The 21,477-nt window shown below is 40.3% G+C and overlaps 1 protein-coding gene across 2 annotated transcripts in view; it reads right to left on the bottom strand.

Moving 5' to 3' along the window:
* The window catches only part of Blmh (bleomycin hydrolase), a 44,570-nt gene extending 42,342 nt beyond the window's left edge, over positions 1–2,228 (bottom strand). Inside the window, exons 1-2 of one of the 2 annotated variants that reach the window (XM_015501041.2) lie at positions 1,981–2,228; positions 1,483–1,680 (exon numbers count right to left, since the gene is read on the bottom strand). In XM_015501041.2, the coding sequence (XP_015356527.1) occupies positions 1,483–1,680; positions 1,981–1,993 (211 nt within the window). In that variant the 5' untranslated portion in view covers positions 1,994–2,228. The remainder of the gene's footprint in view (positions 1–1,482; positions 1,681–1,980) is intronic. The other variant, XM_048793445.1, reaches the window with a different exon arrangement.
* Between the last annotated feature and the right edge of the window lie 19,249 nt (positions 2,229–21,477).

Here is a 21,477-nt window from a genome sequence, read left to right as displayed (position 1 = left end):
ATCCCAGCTCCTTTTATTTTTTATTTTGGGACAAGGTCTTGCTAAGTTGCCTGGGATGGCTTAGAACTTTCGATTCTCCTTTCTTAGCCTCCTAAGTTTCTGAGATTACAGGTGTGCACCACTGTACCCAGCTAACACTCTTTTCTAAAGGAAAATTTGGAGGGAAAAAAACTTTGACTTCTATTTGGTTATAACTTTTTACAGATATGAAACCATATTCACATTATATGGATAAGTGAGAAAAACAGGTAGGTTATCTAAAAATGTGTGAGGTATCAACTCATACTAAAAATACACATAGGATAAAGATCTGATAAATTTACAGAGAAAAAAAAAAAAAAAAAAAAANAAAGTCATGAATGTCTTATATATCCATATATATATATATATATATATATATATATATATATATATATATAAAAATATACACGTTTCAAGTAGAGAGAATCTAGATGAACTATTAAATGTGAAAACAAAGTACATAGTTCATGTGCTATTTGTAAGTAAAAGTGACACAATGTATAAAACCTGACCTGTTGACTTGTTCCAGATTAATATTTTCAGGCTTTCTGCTAAACTATGTAAGATTACTGTGACATTTAACTGGATCATTTGTAGCCTGACAGCACACATCACCCTAACACACTTTCTACCACAGCAAAACATTAATTATTGTAAGGTCATGATTTTTTTCCCTTAAAATTAAAAAGTCAATGTTACTGAGGTATAATTTACATACAATAAAATACACCCGTATTAGTTAAATGTGCATTTTATGAGTTTTGACTGACTCTAGATAAGCAGTAATATGCTTTACGTCAATATAGATAGAAAAAGTGTTTTCTGGATGGAGAAAAGAATTTTCTCCATTTGTTGTGAGAATGTTCATATGTAGATCCCTTGATAACCAATATTTCACTGGAGCTATTATTTCTGAGTGGTGTGGGATTGTAAAACAAGATTTTTTTTTAACAAGTAAAGCAGAAGAACTGAATTTTTTTTTCTGTATTACGAACTCACCTATTGGTGAGAACTGACCCTATTAGCACATTAACTATGAGGAATTTATTTAAAAATCTATTTCTATGTGTTTTCTATTTCATGTATTTATATACACTTTTAGGCAATTGTGGACATGAACATTTTTGCATGGTCTGTTTTGTGACCAAGGCACAGAGGCATCTGCAAGACATGGAGCTGCAATCAGGTAATATCAAAATAGAGTGTGACCTGTGCTCAAACAGATGACCCCAAACTTGTCACTCTAGTGCTGAAACTAAATATACGGAAGAAGTCACAGATCACCAAAACAAGTCTCACAGGTAATTGTTAGGCCTCCTTTTACCTGTGTCTATTCTCTAGGGACTTTCATGTTCTTTCAATGCAAACTTCTCTCCTGCTAAGACCATTCTGAAGTAAGACACCAAATTGGGACACTGTCAAAAAAGTCAAGTCAAGTATGCAAGAAGTTCAAAGCCTTACCTGAGCTCTTCTGGTTGGTGACCGGCTTGCCTTCCTGAGGCACAACGTGCTGGAACACATGCTGCGCCCCCTGTACGGTGGCCCTCTTCAGACAGATGTCCAGCAGGTCGTGGGTGGTCCCGACATTTTGGGCGAGTACGAACTGAGGGTCAGAATTCAGTTTCTGAATCAGAGCAGCTACCTTCTCCGAATTCAGTCCTGTTGGGAGACCAAACGGGATTTTTAGCACCAAACGGGCTGATCCAAGGCTCCCACGTCCCGGGTCTAACTTTGTAAGCGCATCCTGAGGTGACCACTGAAGCCTGGAAGCCTTTTACCCAATGCTCCTCCAAGATGCTGTCTCTCTCCGGGCCGCTCGGGGCCGCCCGGAAAGCTCCATCCCCTGCATCGCCCCGGGTCCCAGCCCTCTGGCCCTACGCGCCGCCGGGCCTCACGGGTCCAGCGGAACCCCCAGGGAGGACTCCGCCAGGCACTCGGCGGAGAAGAGCTGCGCCTCACCCGCGTTGTTCATGGTGCCCACGCTGCCCAGCAGGGTAACGTTAGTTTTCGGAGGGGTCTTCAGGTGAGCACTGGGACTGCACCACGGTCAGCTGCTTAGGTGGCCCAACCTGGCTCTTGTACCCGGAGCGCCGGAAAAAGGAAACCCGCTCGGTGGCGGCTGAGGCCCAGAGAAACGGGGTCCGCGGAGGGACAAAACTCCCCCCTCGCGTTGCTGAGTCAGCGCCTTCGGGGGCTGGCCCCGCCCGGGGGAGGGCCGACGGGGCCGCCTCGCTGACGCGTGCTGTGCGGCTGGCGCCCCCACCCGGGCGGGTCCAGAGGCTACTGCGGCCCCTGCTTGCAGCCGCGCAGTCGCCGGCACTGCCCACCGTCAGGCCTGGCGGCGCCAGCACAAACGGCCATCTGAGGTCTCCCCTTCCTGGCCACAGGGGCTCCCTCCCGGGATCGGTCCCAGTCGGAGGAGGGAGGCTGAGGGCTTCCACCCTGCGCCCACACCCTGAATATTCTACCACCGAGGAATGGCCTTTTGAGAAGCCAGAACGGGCGCTGGAGGCGGTGGGAAGGAACCGAGGGGCCCACAATTAGGCTGGGGCTTAGGATGGGTTGGCACGTCTCGAGAAATCCAGCCAAAGACTTTTCCTTAAGCAGCCTTTGCAGACCAGTCACTGCATTTTCAATGACAACTTGTTGCTTGGATTCTAGTTAGAACCAAGTTCTCGTATTTGAAGGGAAGTTGGAACCAATCCCTTTCCCACCCACTCAGAAGCTACTATCACGGGTTCTACAAATATACATCTCCTCATTTCAAGAAAACTACACATTCTGGGCTCCCACTTAACCCAGCAAGTACTAAAGAGAATGACAAGGGTTCAGTCATCAGTATTGTTTTGCTAGCCTCTCTACAAAACCTGTAAATGATGTCCCCACCGCCAGGCTTTCAAGATAATTCAGCAGCTTTCCAAGATTTTGGGGACCCACAGGAGATAAAACAAGTACACATATATTTGCCTTTACACGGAAACTCTGCTATTCAAAACAATAAGAATCTTCTGTGGAACCATAATCTTGGTTGTAGATTGAAAATCATCAATGGTTTTAAGGAATTCTGATATCTGGAAAAATCCGTATTCAGGCACCAATCAGTCATTTGAGAAATCACAGTCTTTATGTCCCTAGAGGGACAGAGCTGAAGTTTGGCGATATAACATAGCAACTGTCTCCAAGGGGGCCCATTAACGTCTCATTCTTGAGACTCTTTCAGTATCTGAAGAAAAGAAACACACTAAAAATTGTGCTGAAAGAAACCACCACTCCTTTTACAAAATGATGTTCAAGCTTCCTGCCTAATTAAAATCATAAAATTATATTCAGTATCTGTCATATACCAGGAACTGGGCAAGTCGCTGATGATATGAGCATAAATGAAAAAAAACATAATTTTGCTCTTAAGAAACTCAATAATGTTGTGTGAAAAAGATGCAAAACAACTTTTAGAGAATCTACTAGAATACCAATGGTATGGTTGGAGAAATGGTGAGCTGTTAATTAGAGTCAGGGTGCCTAAATGAAGAGGTGACAAGGCTAAGGGGTGTAGATCTGTGATAAACTGCACGCTTAACATGCATGAAGTCCTGTGTTCCATCCCTAGTGGATAGGATTTTACAAGGCAAAGACTGGAGAAGGGAATTCTAGACACCTACAAAGGTACAGAGACATTAAAGCACATGGCAAAATCATGTTCAAGCCACTGTGCATCATACTGATGTGGTTAAGAACAAGGAACATGTTGAGATCAGAGGCAAGATGTAGGACTGGAAAAGTAGGTTTGGGTCAGGATATGAAGGGTTTTATATGCCACACCTGAGCATCTGGACTTTATCATATGTTTAATTAGAAGCCAAAATAGATTTTTAAACAAAGGAGCAATATGCTTAGATCAGTGTCAAGAAAAATCTGCTGGCAATGAGGAGGGTGATTTGAACGGGAGAGATTCTAGAAATGGGGAAACTTGTTAAAAGGCTATTCCAGTATTGCACTTGGGAGATTAACAAAAGCCTTAGACAGCGGAAAGGGAAGAGGCAGACAGAATCTTGAAGTTTTCAGTTGAATAAGACTACGGGGGTGGGGGGGGTTCCTTAAACAAGAGAGGGAATACAGAAAAATAGGCTATTTGAGAGTATGTAAATAGCAGGTCTGAATTCAGTTTGAGCCAGGGCAAATTTGGAGTGTCTACAGGAAATCCAGGAAGAGAATTCCAGCAGACACATGAAAAATGTCTATAGAGATTAGATAAGTCACATTGGTTAGAGATGGAAACATGAAAGTCAACAAGGTTGCAGAGGAAAAGAGGTCAGAGCAAGAAAGAGATAAGGACCAAGGATAGTACTCTGGGCTGCAGCTTACAATTAGTTTCACAGGGTGTTCAGGGCACAAGAGCACCAGCTGAGTGTGTCGAGCAGGAGTGGAAATCCAGTCCAAGCCTGGCTCTGCTTGCTCTGCCCAATCAGGGCTTAGCATGAGCTCTGGAAACAGTAACATTTAAGCATAGCTGAAGAAAAAGAAAGAGTAGTCACAAAACTGGAGTAGAGCAAGGGGTATTTTCCTGGAATCCTAGAAAGGCAAAGAGAAGATGGTGAATGAGACTGAGCTGTGGAAAAGTCAAGATTGAATATGGCAGCTGCATTGGAGACAATTCTAGAGAGGGCAACGACAATGGAAAGGTGGGGTGCAGTAAGTTGAGAGGGAAATAAATATTAGGGAAGCTCTTTTGGGAGAAAGGAAAATTTTATGTCTATTGATGTGAGGAAGGAATCAGTCCAGATAAGAAATTAAATGTATGTCAGAGAGGGTACAATTACTAACAGAGTTCAGGAAAAGAGGAGGAAATGGAATCATGGGAGAAGGTGGGAGGGACCAGTTTTACAACTACTGCCACCCTTTTCATGCCGGTGATTATATTTCCCCACCCCATGCCCAGAGATGGATATCATCATCTCTTTGCCAGATCTCCTGCTCTGCTCTTGTTGCCAGGGTGGCACCCTTCCTAACCAGCTTTCTACCTGGCAACTCACACCCACTCACTCCATGTGGGCATGGAGAGGAGGTACAGAATAAAACTGGTTTTCCAGTGGGTCCACCCCAAAGATGGACCCAGGAAGACATTTCGCCAAGGATAGACTTCTTGGGACACATCCCTGTAATTCAAGCTGGAAGAGATATTGTAGGGCCCAGTGACACCTCACAGGATGAAGCAACTAGGAACAGAATTCTAGTATCAAACCTATAACAATAGGGAAAAAAATCTTTAAAATTCTGCAAAGCAGCCTTGTGTGGTGTCACATGCCTATAATCCCAGCAGCTCAGGAGGCTGGCTGAGGCAGGAGGTTCGTAAATTCAAAGCCAGCCTCACCAAAAGTGAGGTGCTAAGCAACTCAGCGAGACACTGTCTCTAAATAAAATACAAAATAGGGCTGAGTATGTGGCTCAGAGGTCAAGTGCCCCTGAGTATAATCCCTGGTCCAAAAAAAAAAAAAATCCTACAAAGCAGTACCATCTGCTATTGCACGTAGGTCTTCTGCCTATTACTTCTATGGGGTTCCACCCAGTTAAAGTAAACAGCACTGGTCTTAAGGCAGATTTTTCCATTCTATGGTCCCTCCTTTGCTGTCCACTCATCTTTGACATGTGTTGGTCCACTGCTTCTACTTTGGTGGAAAACATCAGTTTCTTAAGTTGAATGGAAGTTTGGGCTAGAATTCAAACATTTTGCAATTCCATGGAACTCAACTAACTTCTAAGTATTGTCTCAACTAACTTTGAGATATACATTGGTCAGAAAGTCTCCTGATATTTCACCAGAGCTGATAGTAAACTTGTGGACTGAATTCAGCTTCTAGATTTTTTGTTTGACCTGCATGGTGATTTAAATTTTTTGAACCAACATTTAGATTCAAGAAGTTTTGTATGTAAGTCTGGGTCACTGGCTTCTCTTAAAAATATTGTCTTTTTCCTGTGCTAATCATTTCTCCATCAAAAGTCAAAAAACAAGAAACACATCAAAGGGAGTCCACATGATTTTCTTTATATCTAGCTTGCTTCATTCATTTATATTTATTAATCTGTGGATATTTGAGTTCTTCAACCTCTGATGTAGTGTGACTTAGGTGGGGTTTGGGAGAATTACCTCTCCCCTTCCACCCTCATCTGCTCCCTCACCCTCATCCCTGGAGTGAGTGAAGACAGCCAAACTGACCTGGTAAGGCTTTGAAATACAGGATCCTGGGCTCAAATAACTTACATCCCTTCACTACAATTTTTCTCCAGAATGGTGTCGGAAGACAGGTGAACTAGCAGCTTTAGAACTTCTACCTTCCCTGCTGCTCCTAAACTCCAGCCTTAACCCAACCCTTATTTCCCTCCTTCATGGGCCAAAGAGGTTGCTTCAGATTCAGATTTTAAATATTTCAACATATTTAATATTAGTTGTAAATTATCTAGGTGTTTGTTGTTTTGGCTTTGTTGAAACATTCTCCACTGTTCTTGAATGATGTTGTTATCCCTGCCATATTATTTCTACCTCTGGATATGACATTTCTGTGGGTCACTGTTTTCTAGATGCTGGCAATTCAGCAGAGCATTCTGGGGAGAGGAAATAGCATATATACGGTCAGAGGCATAAATGGGCTGGGGTGTGATTTGAGAACAATGAGAAAGTTTGATTCAGTTTTGTGAGTACAGTCATCCATTGGTAACTGCAAGGGATTTGTTCCAGGACCCCCTGAGGATGCTCAATTCCCTTATACAAAATGGCATAGAGCCATATGTGGTGGCTGTAATCCCAACTGCTTGGGAGACTTAGACAGGAGGATCACATGCTTGAGGCTAGCCTGGGCAATTTAGCAAGACCCCATCTCCAGATTACTTAAGATATCTAACTATGTAAATGTCACGTAAATAGTCATAGTGTATTGTTTAGGGAATAATGACAAGGGGAAACATCTGTATATGTTCAGTACAGATGCATTTTTAAAAATATTTTCATTCAGTAGTTGGTTCAACCTGCAGATGTGGTGTCTGTGGGAATGGAACCCATGTATACAGAGAGCCAAGTGTATTTAAATTATGTGAATTTAAAATAGTTCATTATAAACCACTCATAACACCTTACTATAGCTATACAATTTGAAGCAATGTGAAACCCTCACAACATTTAACATTTGTCAGGAATTGAATACTTTCAGAACTGGTGGTGGTGAAGTGAACTAGAAACTATTTATGCTATTGCCACATGGAGGAGCCATTTTAACTAGAAAAATAGTATTTTCCTTTTGACAAATTTATTCTTATTACTATGGGAAAAATAGTCTTGAATCATGGAAGGGTTGGGTTTTTTGTGTTTGATGATGATGATGATGATGGTGATTTTGGTGCCAGGTTGAACCCAGGGGCACTCACCACTAAGCTACATCCTTAGACTTTTAAAAAAATTTTTGAGACAGGGTCTTGTTAAGTGCCTCGCTAGCCTTGAATTTGCCATCCTCTTGCCTTGCCTCCCTAGTTGCTATGATTACAAGCTTATGCCACTGTGTCTAGCTGCATTGTGGAAGTCTAAAATTTTATGTAAAGGTTTTAAGACTGTATCCTTTTCATAAATGCCAAATGCTCTAGAACCTGGTGTGACAGGAGTGTAGAGTAAATGGTGGGGGAGAGAAGGTGTATGAGAGGTGAGAAAAGAGGCTGAGGGCTGGGGATGTGGCTCAAGTGGTAACGCGCTCGCCTGGCATGCGCAGGGTGCTGGGTTCCATCCTCAGCACCACATAAAATAAAATAAAGATGTTGTGTCCACCGAAAACTGAAAAATAAATATTAAAAAAAAGAAAAGAGGCTGAAAAGATGTTATTGTCAGATCTTGAAGCACTTTGAAGGGTACATATTCTTTATTCTTAGGGATATTACCATATACACAAAATCCCCCAAAGAGAAAAATGGGAGAGAACCAGCTTCAAATAATACTGTTACCAGACCAGGTCTGTTTTTGCCCTGTATGCAGTATGCCCATCACTGAAACAATACATTTATTCATATGGCCACATACGGAGACAATGAAGCAATTCTCAAATCCACCTCCCTCAGGGTAGTGATTGGGGCTACTGGAGGCTGAGGTGTGGGGAAAGGTAATTGGAAGTCAGGAAGTAATTTGTGGTCTGTGAATGGGCAGTTGAACTTCATCAGTTGTTACCATCATAACCCACATGTCAGAGATGTGATCTACAGGTCTAAAATGGGTGACTAAGAGCAAATGAGGTGGATGAAGTCTACAGGATTTATTTAGGTTTTCGCTTAATTTCACTATTGCCCATAAAGGCAATAGGTTGGCATTATATTTCTCTGAAATTTCCCTCTCCCTACTCCCCATTCATTTATTCAACTGCTTATTGAACACCTACTGTTCAGCCGTGAACTGTCCTAGACACTGGAAATACAAAAATGTGTAAGATTTTAGTTGCTGACCTCAAGGAATTTTAAGTTAGGAGGGAAATAAACGAAATTAATTTTTGGTTTTTGATGAATAAAAAAAAAGTTTCATAAAGAACTGCTGTGTCAGGCACTGTATTAGACACAGAAATACACAGGAAAATCAGACAAGTTCCCCAACCTCCTGGTGCTTACATTCTAGTGGGCAAGACAGACAATAAACAAATACATGCAGATAATTTTAAATAGTGGTATAAAAAGTAAAACAGGATGATGTAATTGTGACTAGCCAGGGGTAAAAGTGGCATGAAAGTCTTCTCTGAGGTCTGATGCAGTGACACAGCTTGCAATCACAGTGACTCAGGAGGCTGAGGCAGGAGGATCACCAGTATAAGGCCAGCCTGAGAAACTTAGTGAGACTGTGACTCAAAATAAAATATAAACTGTATAATACAATAAATACATAAATCAGTAACATGGTCTAGGTTTTTTTTTTTGGAGGGGGAGGGTGGCCAGGAGGTACTGCAGACTGAACCCAGGGGTGCTCTACCATTGAGCTACATCCTCAGCCCTTTTCATTTTTTAATTTTGAGACAGGGTCTTGCTAAGTTGCTGACGCTGGCCTTGAACTTGGGATCTTCCTGCCTCAGCCTCCTAAGTAGTTGAGATTACTGGTTGTTCCACCATGTCAGAGTAACATTGTTATTTGTTATCAAGCATTGTGTACTGTATGTAATTTTGGGTACTTTCATAAGGCTTGCAGAGCAGTAGGTTTGTTTATTCTAGCCTCACCTCAAACATATGGTGTAAGGTGTTGTGCTATGAATCAGGGCACAGGTCACTAGGCCATAGGAAGTTTTCAACTCCATTATAACTTTACAGGACAACTGCCTTATACATGGTCCATCACTGACTGAAACATCTTTATGTAATGCATGACTATTTTGTAAAGCTGAAGTAACCCAGCCACTCTATTCTTGGATATATATTCCAGAGCTACTCTGTTCAATATGGTGACCACTAGCTGCTCAGGAATGTTTACATTTAAATTCATAAAATTAAAAATTCATATGTGCTGGGTGTAGTGGTGCACACCTATAATCCCAATGACTCTTGAGGCTGAGGCAGGGAGATCACAGGTTTGAGGCCAGCCTCAGTATCTTAGTGAGATCCTCATCAACTTAGCAAAACCCTGTCTCAAAATAAAAAATAAAAAAGGGTTGGGGATGTGGCTCAAGCGGTAGCGCGCTCGCCTGGCATGCGTGTGGCCCGGGTTCGATCCTCAGCACCACATACAAACAGAGATGTTGTGTCCGCCGAAAACTAAAAAATAAATATTAAAATTCTCTCTCTCTCTCTTTCTAAAAATAAATAAATAAATAAATAAAAAGGATTAGAGATGTAGCTCAGTGATAAATCACCTCTGGGTTCAATCCCCAATGCCAAAATAATAATAATAATGATAAATAAAAATAAAAATTTAGGTTGAGGGTATAGCTCAGTAGTAGGGTATTATGCCTAGCATGTGCAAGGCTCTGGGTTCAACCCCTAGTACCAAAATAAATAAAAATTTAAAAAATAATGGGCTGGGGATATGGCTCAAATGGTAGCGCGCTCGCCTTGCATGCGTGAGGCATGGGTTCGATTCTCAGCACCACATAAAAATAAAATAAAGATATTGTGTCCACCTAAAAACTAAAAAATAAATATATTAAAAAATTTATAAAAAAAAATGGGCTGCGTTGTGGCTCAGGGGTAAAGACCTTGCCTAGCATGTGTGAGGCACTGGTTTGATCCTCAGCACCACATAAAAATAAGATAAAGGTATTGTGTTCTCCTATAAATAAAACATAAATATTTTTAAAAAATAAATAAATAAAGTTTTTCAGTTGGAGGAGTCACATTCCAGGTGCTCAATATCCACATATGGCTACTACATTGAACAGCATAGATATGGAATATTTTTATCATCATAGTAAATTCTATTGGATGGTGCTTCTCTAGAAAAATTCTTACTTACATATATTAGGCGTTATGGTCAATACTATTTTAGCATTGTTGGTGATTGCATAGAATACGACAAAAAATTGAAAATCTACACGGTAAGTACAGAAACAATGTTTTTAGTGCAAAAAGAAAATGGCAAAGCAAATAGCATGCTACTATTTTTCAGAATTCAAAAACAAGCAAACTTGAATCATGTATTGCTTAGAGTTATGAACAAAAATGGTAAAAATAATTTAAAAAATAAGTAAAACAAGGAATCTCCAGCATTGAAACAAAACAAAAACAAAAAACAAACAGGAAAGCCAGCCATGGTGGCGCACACCTATAATTCCAGAGAGTCTGGAGGCTGAGGCAGGAGGATTTCAAGTTTCAAGGCCAGTTTCAGCAATTTAGGGAGACCCTGTCTCAAAATAAAAAATGGAAAGGTCTGGGGAAGGAGCTCAAGGGTACAGTGCCCCTGGGTTCGATCCCTAATACCAGGGGGTGAAGAATAAAAAACAAAAGAATGTTAAACACAAAAGTCAACATAGTTAGTATTTACCTTTGGAGAGCAGACATTATGAATTTCAAAGGTATTTGAAGTTTTTTATTTCATAAGCTGGTGTTGGGGGCATGGGTGTTCGTTCTATTCATTATACCTATATATTATCTATATTTTTGTGTATATTTACTATTTCTTCTTAAAAGATCAGTAGGACTGCATGTGTAAATGATGGACTAAAAAGAGAAAGGAATGTGAGGAGTCGTCTTAGGAGACAATAATTTGAGCAGGCAAGAGTGAATGGTGATGTGGATCGAGAAGGCAGCAGTAAAGGAAAAAACTGGATAAATATGGGATCTATTTGGGACATAGTTCACCCCAACCCTAACTGTTGTGCTGGGGTGGAGATTTGCATGGTGTGATGTGGAACATGGAGAATGGTTTTTCTAAGTCAGACTCGAAAGGTTCCTAGAAGATGACAGATCACCCAAGTTCTGCACAATTAGGAATTTGTCAAGTGATATAGTTGGGAAAAAGGAATCCTACTCAGAGATAATGGCTTATGCAAGAATCTTAAAGTAGCAAGTCTCTGAAAACTGCAAACTTGAACATAGCATGGACTAAAGAGAGGGCAGAGGCCATGGTTGGAGGATCAACCATGTCCACTGAGAAGTTGAAATGTTATCTGAAAGATACAGGGAAACTTCCTCTATTTTTCTTTCCTTCTGCCAGGGAGAAAGGAGGCTCTTTGTGAAATATAACAACGAGGCACTGATCCTCAACACTGTGGGGATCTGGTTAGAAGGATGTTCTGATTGGGCTTCTGATTGGGCTTCTCTGGTAGCCCAATTGTACTAATCACCCTGATGAAACCATGACCCACAGTCACTAAGACCTGAATTTTGTTAACGTACAGAAAAGTTGAAGATAAAAGAAAAAGAAGGGCAGCCAGGTGGGGTGGCCCACACCTGTAATCCCAGTGACTTGGGATGTTGAGGCAGGACAATCATAAATTTGAGACCAGCCTGGGCAACTTAGGAAGACCCTGTCTCAAAATAAAAAATAACAAGGCTTAGGGGTAAAGCCTCCCCCTCCCCTGAGTCCAATCCCCAGTATTTCCAAAAATAAACAAATAGGACAAATGACAGACACTTAAAAGGAGAAATTGGACCTGAGAGAAAATAATAATTATATGCCATCGGAGAACATGGGTCCTGCTTTTCTCTTAGGAATGCTGTTAGGCTGGCTCTACTTAGCTTTAAAACCAGAGCTTTCTTTAATTCTTCTTTTGTTTGTGAACTACACTTTTTACTATCTGAATCAAATACTTAAGTAAAACAATTATGGTATTCTTTTTGTCTTTTTCTTAAGACAATGCATAAAAATTTTTCAAAAATAAAGGTAGTATACAGAAGTTGGTGACTGCATCCCACCTTTTCCAGTGCATACCTTTTGTTCTATTTTCTTATCCAGTTTCTGTTTTTGATTCTCACCTTATTTTTCTTTCACTTAATTTTCTTTCTTCCTTATTCCAAGAATGATTCATTGGACAGAAGTAAAACAGAACATATTTATAGCCCAAATGAAAACTGAAAAAGAGATAACATGCATCTCACCCTGAAAGTGGATGAAAACATGGGTCTCTCTTTTTTTAGGATTGAAATTTTTTTGTTGTTCCCTAAAAGCCCTCATTTAGAAAATCTGATTGCATCTAGGAGTGTATCTCAGAAGCAGAATGCTCACTACCATAGGAGGCCCTGGATTTAATCCCCAGCACAATGAAAGGAAGAAACAGAGAGAGAAAGAGGGGTGGTGGTAGTGGAGAAGAAATTCTGATTTCTTACATTAAATGAGAAAGGCAGCACGGAGTTAGCAAAAGAGACCAGAGTTTGAAGTCCACTGGACCTGGCTTTAAGTCCTAACTCTACTATTTGTAAATGGGTACAGTCATTTAATCTCTGAGTCTCCGTTTCTTCTTCTAAAAGTGAAGTGGATAATAATATTAGCTATAATAGCTAAAGTATATTGAGTGCATATTATGAAAGACATAAACCCAGGTAATCTGAGTTCAGAGACTAAGCACTTAAGTTTTCTAAGCCTGAGGATCAAACAATATAATATGATTGAAGGTACTTTGAAACTCGAATACTCTAGACATTCTGGTTTTAATAATGAGCCTACAGTTTTATGAATTGCTGAATGCTTTTATATGTCATTTTCTTATTTATCAAAAAGCAACCATTTGTGGATGGTTTAGGTTTCTTGGGGGCTTTTATTATAGTCTTTGACAAATGGAACATTCTCATGATATTTTTCTTAGGCATGTATGCTTCCAGCTGTTAGGTTTTCACATTGGCCCATTTTAATTTGTAGAATGAACGTAGAAAATAATGATGGTCACTCATCAAGGACTCAATGTCAGAAGCATCAATTAGATGATTAATAGCACTAATGGAATTTTAAAAAGCTTTTTTTTTTGAGAGAGAGAGAGAGAGAATTTTTTAATATTTATTTTTTAGTTTTCGGCGGACACAACATCTTTGTTTGTATGTAGTGCTGAGGATCAAACCTGGGCCGCACGAATGCCAGGCGAGCGCGCTACCGCTTGAGCCACATCCCCAGCCCCCCCCCCCAAAAAAAAGTTTTATCCTTACATTTAGAGTGATCAAAAGAGATCATGAATTGGTAGCAGAAATTTAACCTGTTAATAAATCATTAAATATTTTCTTCAAAGCAAATATGACCCACATCTCAAATTGGAGCAAAGTCCTTTAGACTGGTGATTTCCAAGTGAGCTGAGTTTGTTATTAAACACTTTTATGAAGTACCATAACTATAAAATCATTTCAGGAATTCAAGGCTATGAGTCTTTAGCGGCAACAAAGTTTATATCATCTTTGGTGGAATTGTTTAATCATGCCCTTGAACTGCTTGTAAAATCTACAAAGAACAGCTGAAGTAAAAAATTATCTGTTTTGGTCTGAGAATTTGTTTCAAAAGATACATACTGTTTGTACAATGACACTCAAGGAAGTAGTAAAATCTCCTAAGAATGATTTAATTATTCTAAATGTGCCTGTGTGTATGCACGTGTGTGTGTGTTGTTGTTGCTGTTGTTTCAGCAGCACTGGGGACTCAACCCAGGGGCACTCTACCACTGAGCTACATCCCAAGTCCTTTTTATAATTTTTATTTTGAGACTAAAGTTGTTGAGGCTGGCCTTGAACTTGTGATCGTCCTGCCTCAACCTCCTGAATTGCTAGGATTATAAGCATGCACCATTGCACCTGGCATGTAAATTTATTTTTTAATGTCAATCATATAATAGGAAGGCTCCCAGGATCTTACAGATTATCTTCTGCTCTGATACCAGAGTTTTGAGTCTATAAAAGATTATATGATTTCCTAGAGCTGAGCGGTTAATTTAGTGACTAAGCCAGGATGAGAAACAAGTTTTTCAAAGTAACTGGGTGTATATATATATATATCAGGCAGCTTCATGTATGTCTGGTTATCTACAATTTTTCCAGGAGCAGTGTTGAATATACACAGCAGGGTAGTATGACAAACTATAGGAATCTGACTACCCACTTCAACACTGACTGTGTTCCAAGACAAATTTGAACGGGGGCTTACTCAAGCATTAGGTTCCAAAGTCAAGCAAAAATTGATTGCAGTTAAAATTTCCTTGGAAATGTCCCAGGAAGGTGTGTTAATCAGCTTTTCCATCATCGTGACCAACTACCGGATATAATCAGCCTAATAAGGGAAAAGGTTTATTTCAGCTCCCAGGTTCAGAGTTTTTCAGTCCATGGTGGTTTGGTCCTATTGCTATAGGTCTGAGGCAGCACAGGAGACCATGGGGAAGCATGTGGCGGTGGGGGGCTGGGGGAGGAACTGCTCACCTCATGATGGCCAAGAAGCAAAAGAGCAAGAGGAGGAAACTGGTGTCCCATAGTCCCCTTTGAAAGCACAACCCCAGTGACCGAAGACCTTCCACTGGGCCCCACCTCTCAAAGTTTCCCCCCCACCTTCCAATAGCATAGCAGGCTGGGGACCACACCTTTTAATACATGACTTTGGTGAGGGGGAGACATTTATGAGCAAAACTATAGCAGAAGGTATCCTCAGAGACCCAAGAACCTTCTTTTCGTAAGTACAGTAGAGCTGGCTGTTGCTTTAGCTGGCTCTTGCTTGTTTCTTTGGCTGAGAACAAAAATGAAGGAGTTGTAAATCCTTCCTTCCTTCCTCTCTCCTTCTCCTTTCTTTCCTTCCTGCAGTGCTAGGCAATCAAACCTAGGGCCTCATGCGTGCTAGGCAAGTAGTCTACCACTAAGCCATATCCCCACCTCCGCCCAGAAATGCAAAATCTTGAACACTAGATTCATCCTCAGTTCACAAGATGCTCATACTTAGAAAGCTGGAGGGAATTAGAATTGGCCAGGGTAGCTGATCTAGCACCCTCCCTCTTCATGTTCACTTCAGGGCTGGCGTTCTTTAAATAAAATGTCAGGCCTCACCATGGGCACTTCAGGTTAATCTCTCTCTGCCTCCACCTTATTCTCCTCTCCCTCTCTGTCTTTCTATATCTGCTTTTTATTTGAATCCAAATGTTAAATGTGTCAACAGTGGGTGTTCGCTTATTCTCTGCATATGTTCTGGTATGTAGGAAGTACCTTATAATGTTCATTTTTTTTTTTTTGTACTGGAGATTGAACTCAGGGGCACTCAACCACTGAGCCACATCCCCAGCCCTACTTTATATTTTATTTAGAGACAGGGTCTCACTGAGTTGCTTAATGCCTTGCCATTGCTGAGGCTGGCTTTGAACTCACCGTCCTCCTGCCTCAGCCTCCTAAGCCTCTGGGATTACAGGCATGTGCCACTGTGCCCATCTTTGTGTATGTGTGTGTGTGTGTATTTTTAAGGTTGATGGACATTTATTTATTTATTTATTTATTTATTTATATGTGGTGCTGAGGATCGAACCCAGTGCTTCACACATACTAGGCAAGCGCTCTACCACTGAGCCACAACCCCAGCCCTGCAGCTTCATTCTTAATGTAAGAGACAGTCTAATGATTAAGGACCCAAGAGTCCAGATCTTGCTTCAACCACTAATAAGCTACACGACCTGGGTCGCATGACTTAAATCCCTGGTGCCTCAGTTTTCTTCCCTTTAAAAGGAGCGTAATAAAAATAGGACCCTTGTTCTGTGACTGTTACAAGGATTTAGTGAGTTATATTTAAAGTGCTTAGGACAACTTAAAGCAAGTGCTTATGTGAATGTAACTATTCTCATGTGATGCCACAATACCTCTGGTAACTCCGAGAACTCAGTTTTGATGATTCCTAACAGTGTCCAGTAGAAACAAGTAGTGGTTATGTGGGATAGCTTAATCACTTAAATTTTCTGAACTTTAGTATCTTCAGTCACAAATCATAAGAAATGACAGCACTATGTATCTCACAGAGTGGCTTTATGAATAAAAAAGATAAGTATAAAAATGCTTTATAAACTATAAGGTAACATGATGATGTAAGAGGTTATTAGTATTAATGTATTCAAACAGGGGCTAACACTACAGTTGCTATCAAAAGTGACAGAAGCTGGCTTTGAACATGTCATCCTCCTGCTGACTATAGTGGCACCCACCTGTAATCCCAGTGGCTCAGGAGGCTAAGGCAGGAGGATGACGTGTTCAAAGCCAGTTTTAGCAACGGGGAGGCACTTAGCAACTCAGTGAGAACCTGTCTCTAAATAAGATATAAAATATGGCTGGGTTGTGGATTAGTGGTTGAGTTCTCTCTGGTTACCCACCCCCCACAAAAAAAAGAGTGCCAGAAGAAATAAGAACAAATAAATCATGATTTTCCACAGCAGTACTCCAGGAATCTGTTGGCAGGAGCTCTAGATCTCCAATGTTTTTTATATGTGTTTATATAAAAATGCATATATGTGTATACATACATATAATATATATCTTGCATAATATATATGTGTTGTATATTTAATATATATATTTTAATAAATGCATATATGATTACATAATATGTACTTTATATATATACACACACTTTATATATATACATATATATATACACATATATATAAATTCTCTGAGAACTCAATTTTTGGTGAATTCATAATAGAGTTCTCCATGTTTTCCAGTATTAAGTAAATGAAAATGAGCCATGATGTTGTTGCAGAGACAAACTTGAGAAAAAAAATACCTGAGCTCAAAGACATTGTGATTAATGTATATATTTTGTTTTCTATAGTCAATGGCATGAGATTGAGTATCATTTGGGTTTTTTTTTTTTTGATAAAATGAGACAAATTACTTAATTTTATTCAGGCTTGCATATTGCTGCCCTATCTCTTCTAAGATGTGTTGTCAATATATGTAAATCTATTCAAAGAGAAAAACATGCTTTGGTTGCAGGTTATTCAGCATTTTATATGACAGGGTGAGAGGGATGAGGTTATTAAGAAACTTGCCTCTGAAATTAAACATTATTTTATCAAACTAAATGAATGTTTCTCCTGAACTCTACTTTTCTTTTGTTTTTATTTGGTGTTGGGAATTGAACCCAGGATTCTGAGCATGCTAAGCAAGTGCTCCACCACTAGGCTATACCCCCAGCTCCCGTTGAATTCTTACTGTAATAATACTTGCATTAGTCAAAATAAGCTAAGTTATGCTACAGTAACAAATTATCTCTAAAAATCCAGTGATTTAACATGAGGTTCTTGTTAGTGAAAAATTGACACAGGCAATACCATTTTGAAACCTATCCTCCGTCTTAGAACAAGTCACCCCACAATAACTCTGACTCAGCCTGACCTAAACCACAGACAATACTCCATCATTTCACAAGAAAGGAAATTGTTATCTGAAACTGGAATCTTGAGAAACACCTTGTTTGACATGGAACAGTGACCACCACAGAGAATAAAGGTAACAACCACAAAGGCCCTTCCCTGACAAGCCCCTAGCTATGGCCTAACTGCAAAAATTCCCCCACTCCCTCATTGCCCTAGGAAACTCCTCCCAACTTCCCTAGGCTATAACAGAAGACCAATTCCAGCCTTTGCTGGGACCCCCAAACCCACCAAAGGCTTATCCTAAGTAAACCTGTGTTATTGTTGAACCGCCTCTCCTCTCTATTTTCTTCATTCAGTTCTTTCCTTACAGTTCTGTTTCTCATTTACATGTGAGCAGGAAGCTCTGTTCCACGTAGTTGTTCAGAACTCCACACTGACAGATGCTTTGACATCCTCCACAATTCCCATGTTAGGGGGAGAAAGAACTTAAAAGAACATGCACCCGTTCTGCTTTGCTTTATCTGTAAGTGGCACCATTAATTCTATCCATAGCCCCTTGATGATAATGAGTACCATGCATTACCTAATGACAAGGGGACCGGAATATATGAAGAGCACAAAGATTTCCAGTAACTGATATAAATGTCTCAGCCACCATCTCCAGGCCCTAAAGGGGTAATATCCTTTCTGTGACTTGAGTACCTTTGTCCTCACTCCTTTGCCCAAGATCATGTCGTATAGAAGGAAGAACATGGACTGTGGGGTCAGACTGCCCCAAGTTTGACTCCCAGCTCCATCTTATGCTCATTGTGTGACTTTGAATAAGTCATCCTGCTTCTCTAATCCTCAATATGCTCACCTGTAAAATGGAAATTTCAACACCCACCTTTCAGCGTTGTTGCAAGGATGAGAAATGATCTCTGCAAACCCTGTGACAAATAGTGATACGTGATGATTATCATCATCAGGAGGAGAAGCCTCTATTTAAGGCAGCAATTCTTAACTTCAGTTCTGCAACACCCCTAGATATAGCAAACTATATCAAGGAACGTCGAAACATTTCCCAAAGGCTCTCCGACCAAGGTTATTATAAATTCCCTTTACTTACTTAAATAAATTCTCTACGGGTCATTAGAAGTAGAATTGATATGACCTCACTCTTGGCATATTAGGAAAGAGGTGAGGTTTCTCTTTATTACACAACCTTTGCCCCTTCTGTGATATCCCCTCCCCTGCTTCAGCCCCTAGGCTTTAAATCAGCTTGGGTGTGAACCCCAGCTTAGTCACTGTCTTTATGTTAGTTAAGCATTCTGAGCCTAAGTGTCCTCATCTTCGAAGTTGGGACAATCCTGACTTCTTCATAGGGTTGTTTATGGGATGCAATGATGTAGATAAAATCCTGGGCACACTATACTAACTGTCCTGTAACTTAGTTTTTCAGGATCATGCTTGAGCTGTGGGGAACAGGAGGCAATGAGTGAAAATCATAACAGCAGTTTCACAAAAATCTCCATGAGAGAATGAAAATCCAGTGGACACTGGGTTATAATCTACCTGGCTGAAAAGGGCACATATGTCTAGGATTCCTCTACTCCTTGATATTCAGGACTAAAGCAAACAAATAACACCAACAAATTTTAAATTAGGAGATCTATGCATTAAATTCAGATTGCTGTCTTCTCTTAAAAAATCATATGTGCAGCCAGGCACAGTGGCACATGCCTGTAACACCAGCAACACTGGAGGCGGAGGCAGGAGGATCCCAAGTTTGAGGCTAGATTCAGCAACTAAGTAAGGCCCTAAACAACTTAGTAAGACCTGAGAGTGGTAGTTCATTGGCAGAGAACTTGCTTGAGGCCTTGGGTTTGATCCTCAGTACCAAAATAAAAGAAAAAATCTGGGGCCCAAAAAGGAGAAGAAATAATAATGTGTCCTTATTAGTGGAAAGATTGAGAGAGGGGCCACTGATCTTGTCACTTTCCCCCTGGACTTGTCCAATGATCAAAACCAGGGCATAAATATTGGAATTTCAGGTACTTTAAAGAGGGTAGAGAAAACACTGGGGAAAGGCTGTGGGGTCCTCTTTTGAGTTCTGGAATTTCATGTCCTTCTAAGGCAGGTTCACTTTTGATTTTTAACAATAGACATAATTTTTAATACAAGCCCTGTTTTTTAATAAACTGAAGGGTGAAAGGAAATGTAATGGTCATTTATGATATTGCTCTGCTCTGTTAAAACAAGTTAATGTTCCCTGTCAGTGCCAATGTACAAGGCCATTGGATTTTATACAGGTGAAGAAACTCTTTACTGATGACCTGTAATTCTCAAGGATTGTTACATGATCTAGAACAAAGCTGATTCATAATTCTGCTAGGTGGGGCAAAGGTATTACATTTTCAGTCTTTCTTGCCAACTCTTGCCCGCATTTAACTACACTATGTAGGCATCTTTGGAGAATCTTAGAATTGTCAAGCCTGATGTGTCCTTTAAGTCTCTCCTAATTCAACCTCCTCATTTTCTAAAGGTCCAAAGTTGGGAAAAGGGCTTGCACAAGACAGCAAAGACTGCAACTCTGGTTTCCTGCTTCCAAGTCCATTTTGATATGTAAATTTTTCTATTTCCTTTTCTTTTAAAACTATCCCAACCTGTTATTGCCTTAGATCTTTCTTTATTTTTCCTCTTCTTCTTCTTCTTTACAGTCTCCAGGCTTCTTCTACTACGTCATTTAAGCTTTCAGATTTTTCACAATCCTCCCACTTTATCTTTACAGAATTTTCATGGGGCTTCCAAATTTTATTTTAAGAAATCCCAAAGAGGGATGTGATCTTGAGGCTTCCCCACAAAACCCTGCTCAGGGCTCCAGAAAGAAATAGCAATCTGTAAGCCACAGAATCTGTCTAATCCATGCTGATGTTTCCAAGGAAGCAAAGAGAGCTTCACAAGATTTGTGTCTGTTCTTTTTAGAAACAAGTCTGTTGAGATTTCATATATTCTGCTCATTTCTTCTTTTTGATTCTATGTCAGTAAGAGCCTTTCTACCACTTGCCTGACAGCAGATCTCCCTGCTCCCCTCTCTTCTCTCTCATTGCGGCACATTTAGCTACTGCAACATTAGATGAAAACTTATTTTTTTTTCAGGCTGGGGGTGTAGCTCAGTGGTAGGGCACTTGCCTAGCATATGTGAGGCTTTGGGTTTGATCCCTAACACTTAAAAAAAGAAAGGAAAGAAAAAAAAAATTTTTTCCCCTAAAGTAGAGGTGGAGCACACAAAGATACCAAAGATGATTCTGGCCAGCATTGCCTCTTCATCAGTTCAAGCCAGTTGTATGGGAAAGAGAAGCCTAGATTCTTATGAAAAAAGGATGGGGGTGGGGGTGGGGGAGACTGATAAATTTTAAGCAAGCTGCAACTTGAAGTTGATATGTATGAGAAAAGTACAGGCTGATTCATAATTAATACACCTAGATCTATGCAAAGGACCATGGAAAAAGAATCAAAAGATGCTTGGAACACACTGGCCAGCTCCCTCCCTTGCTCTTCACACATTCATTTCCTCATAGAGCTCATCAATTTTGTGACCATGTCAACCACGGTGAGAAGAGAAAAATAAGAACATATGCTGAATTTTTCATAATATTAAATTTATTCCACTTGGAGGACTGTCTTATGTTCTGAGATTATAATCTTTCTTTAGTCCTAAGACATT

Source organism: Marmota marmota, unplaced genomic scaffold (genome assembly GCF_001458135.2).
Source record: "Marmota marmota marmota unplaced genomic scaffold, marMar, whole genome shotgun sequence".
Lineage (NCBI taxonomy): Eukaryota > Metazoa > Chordata > Mammalia > Rodentia > Sciuridae > Marmota > Marmota marmota.
Note: the sequence above shows the minus strand (reverse complement) of the source record. Positions and strands in the feature narration are given on the sequence as shown.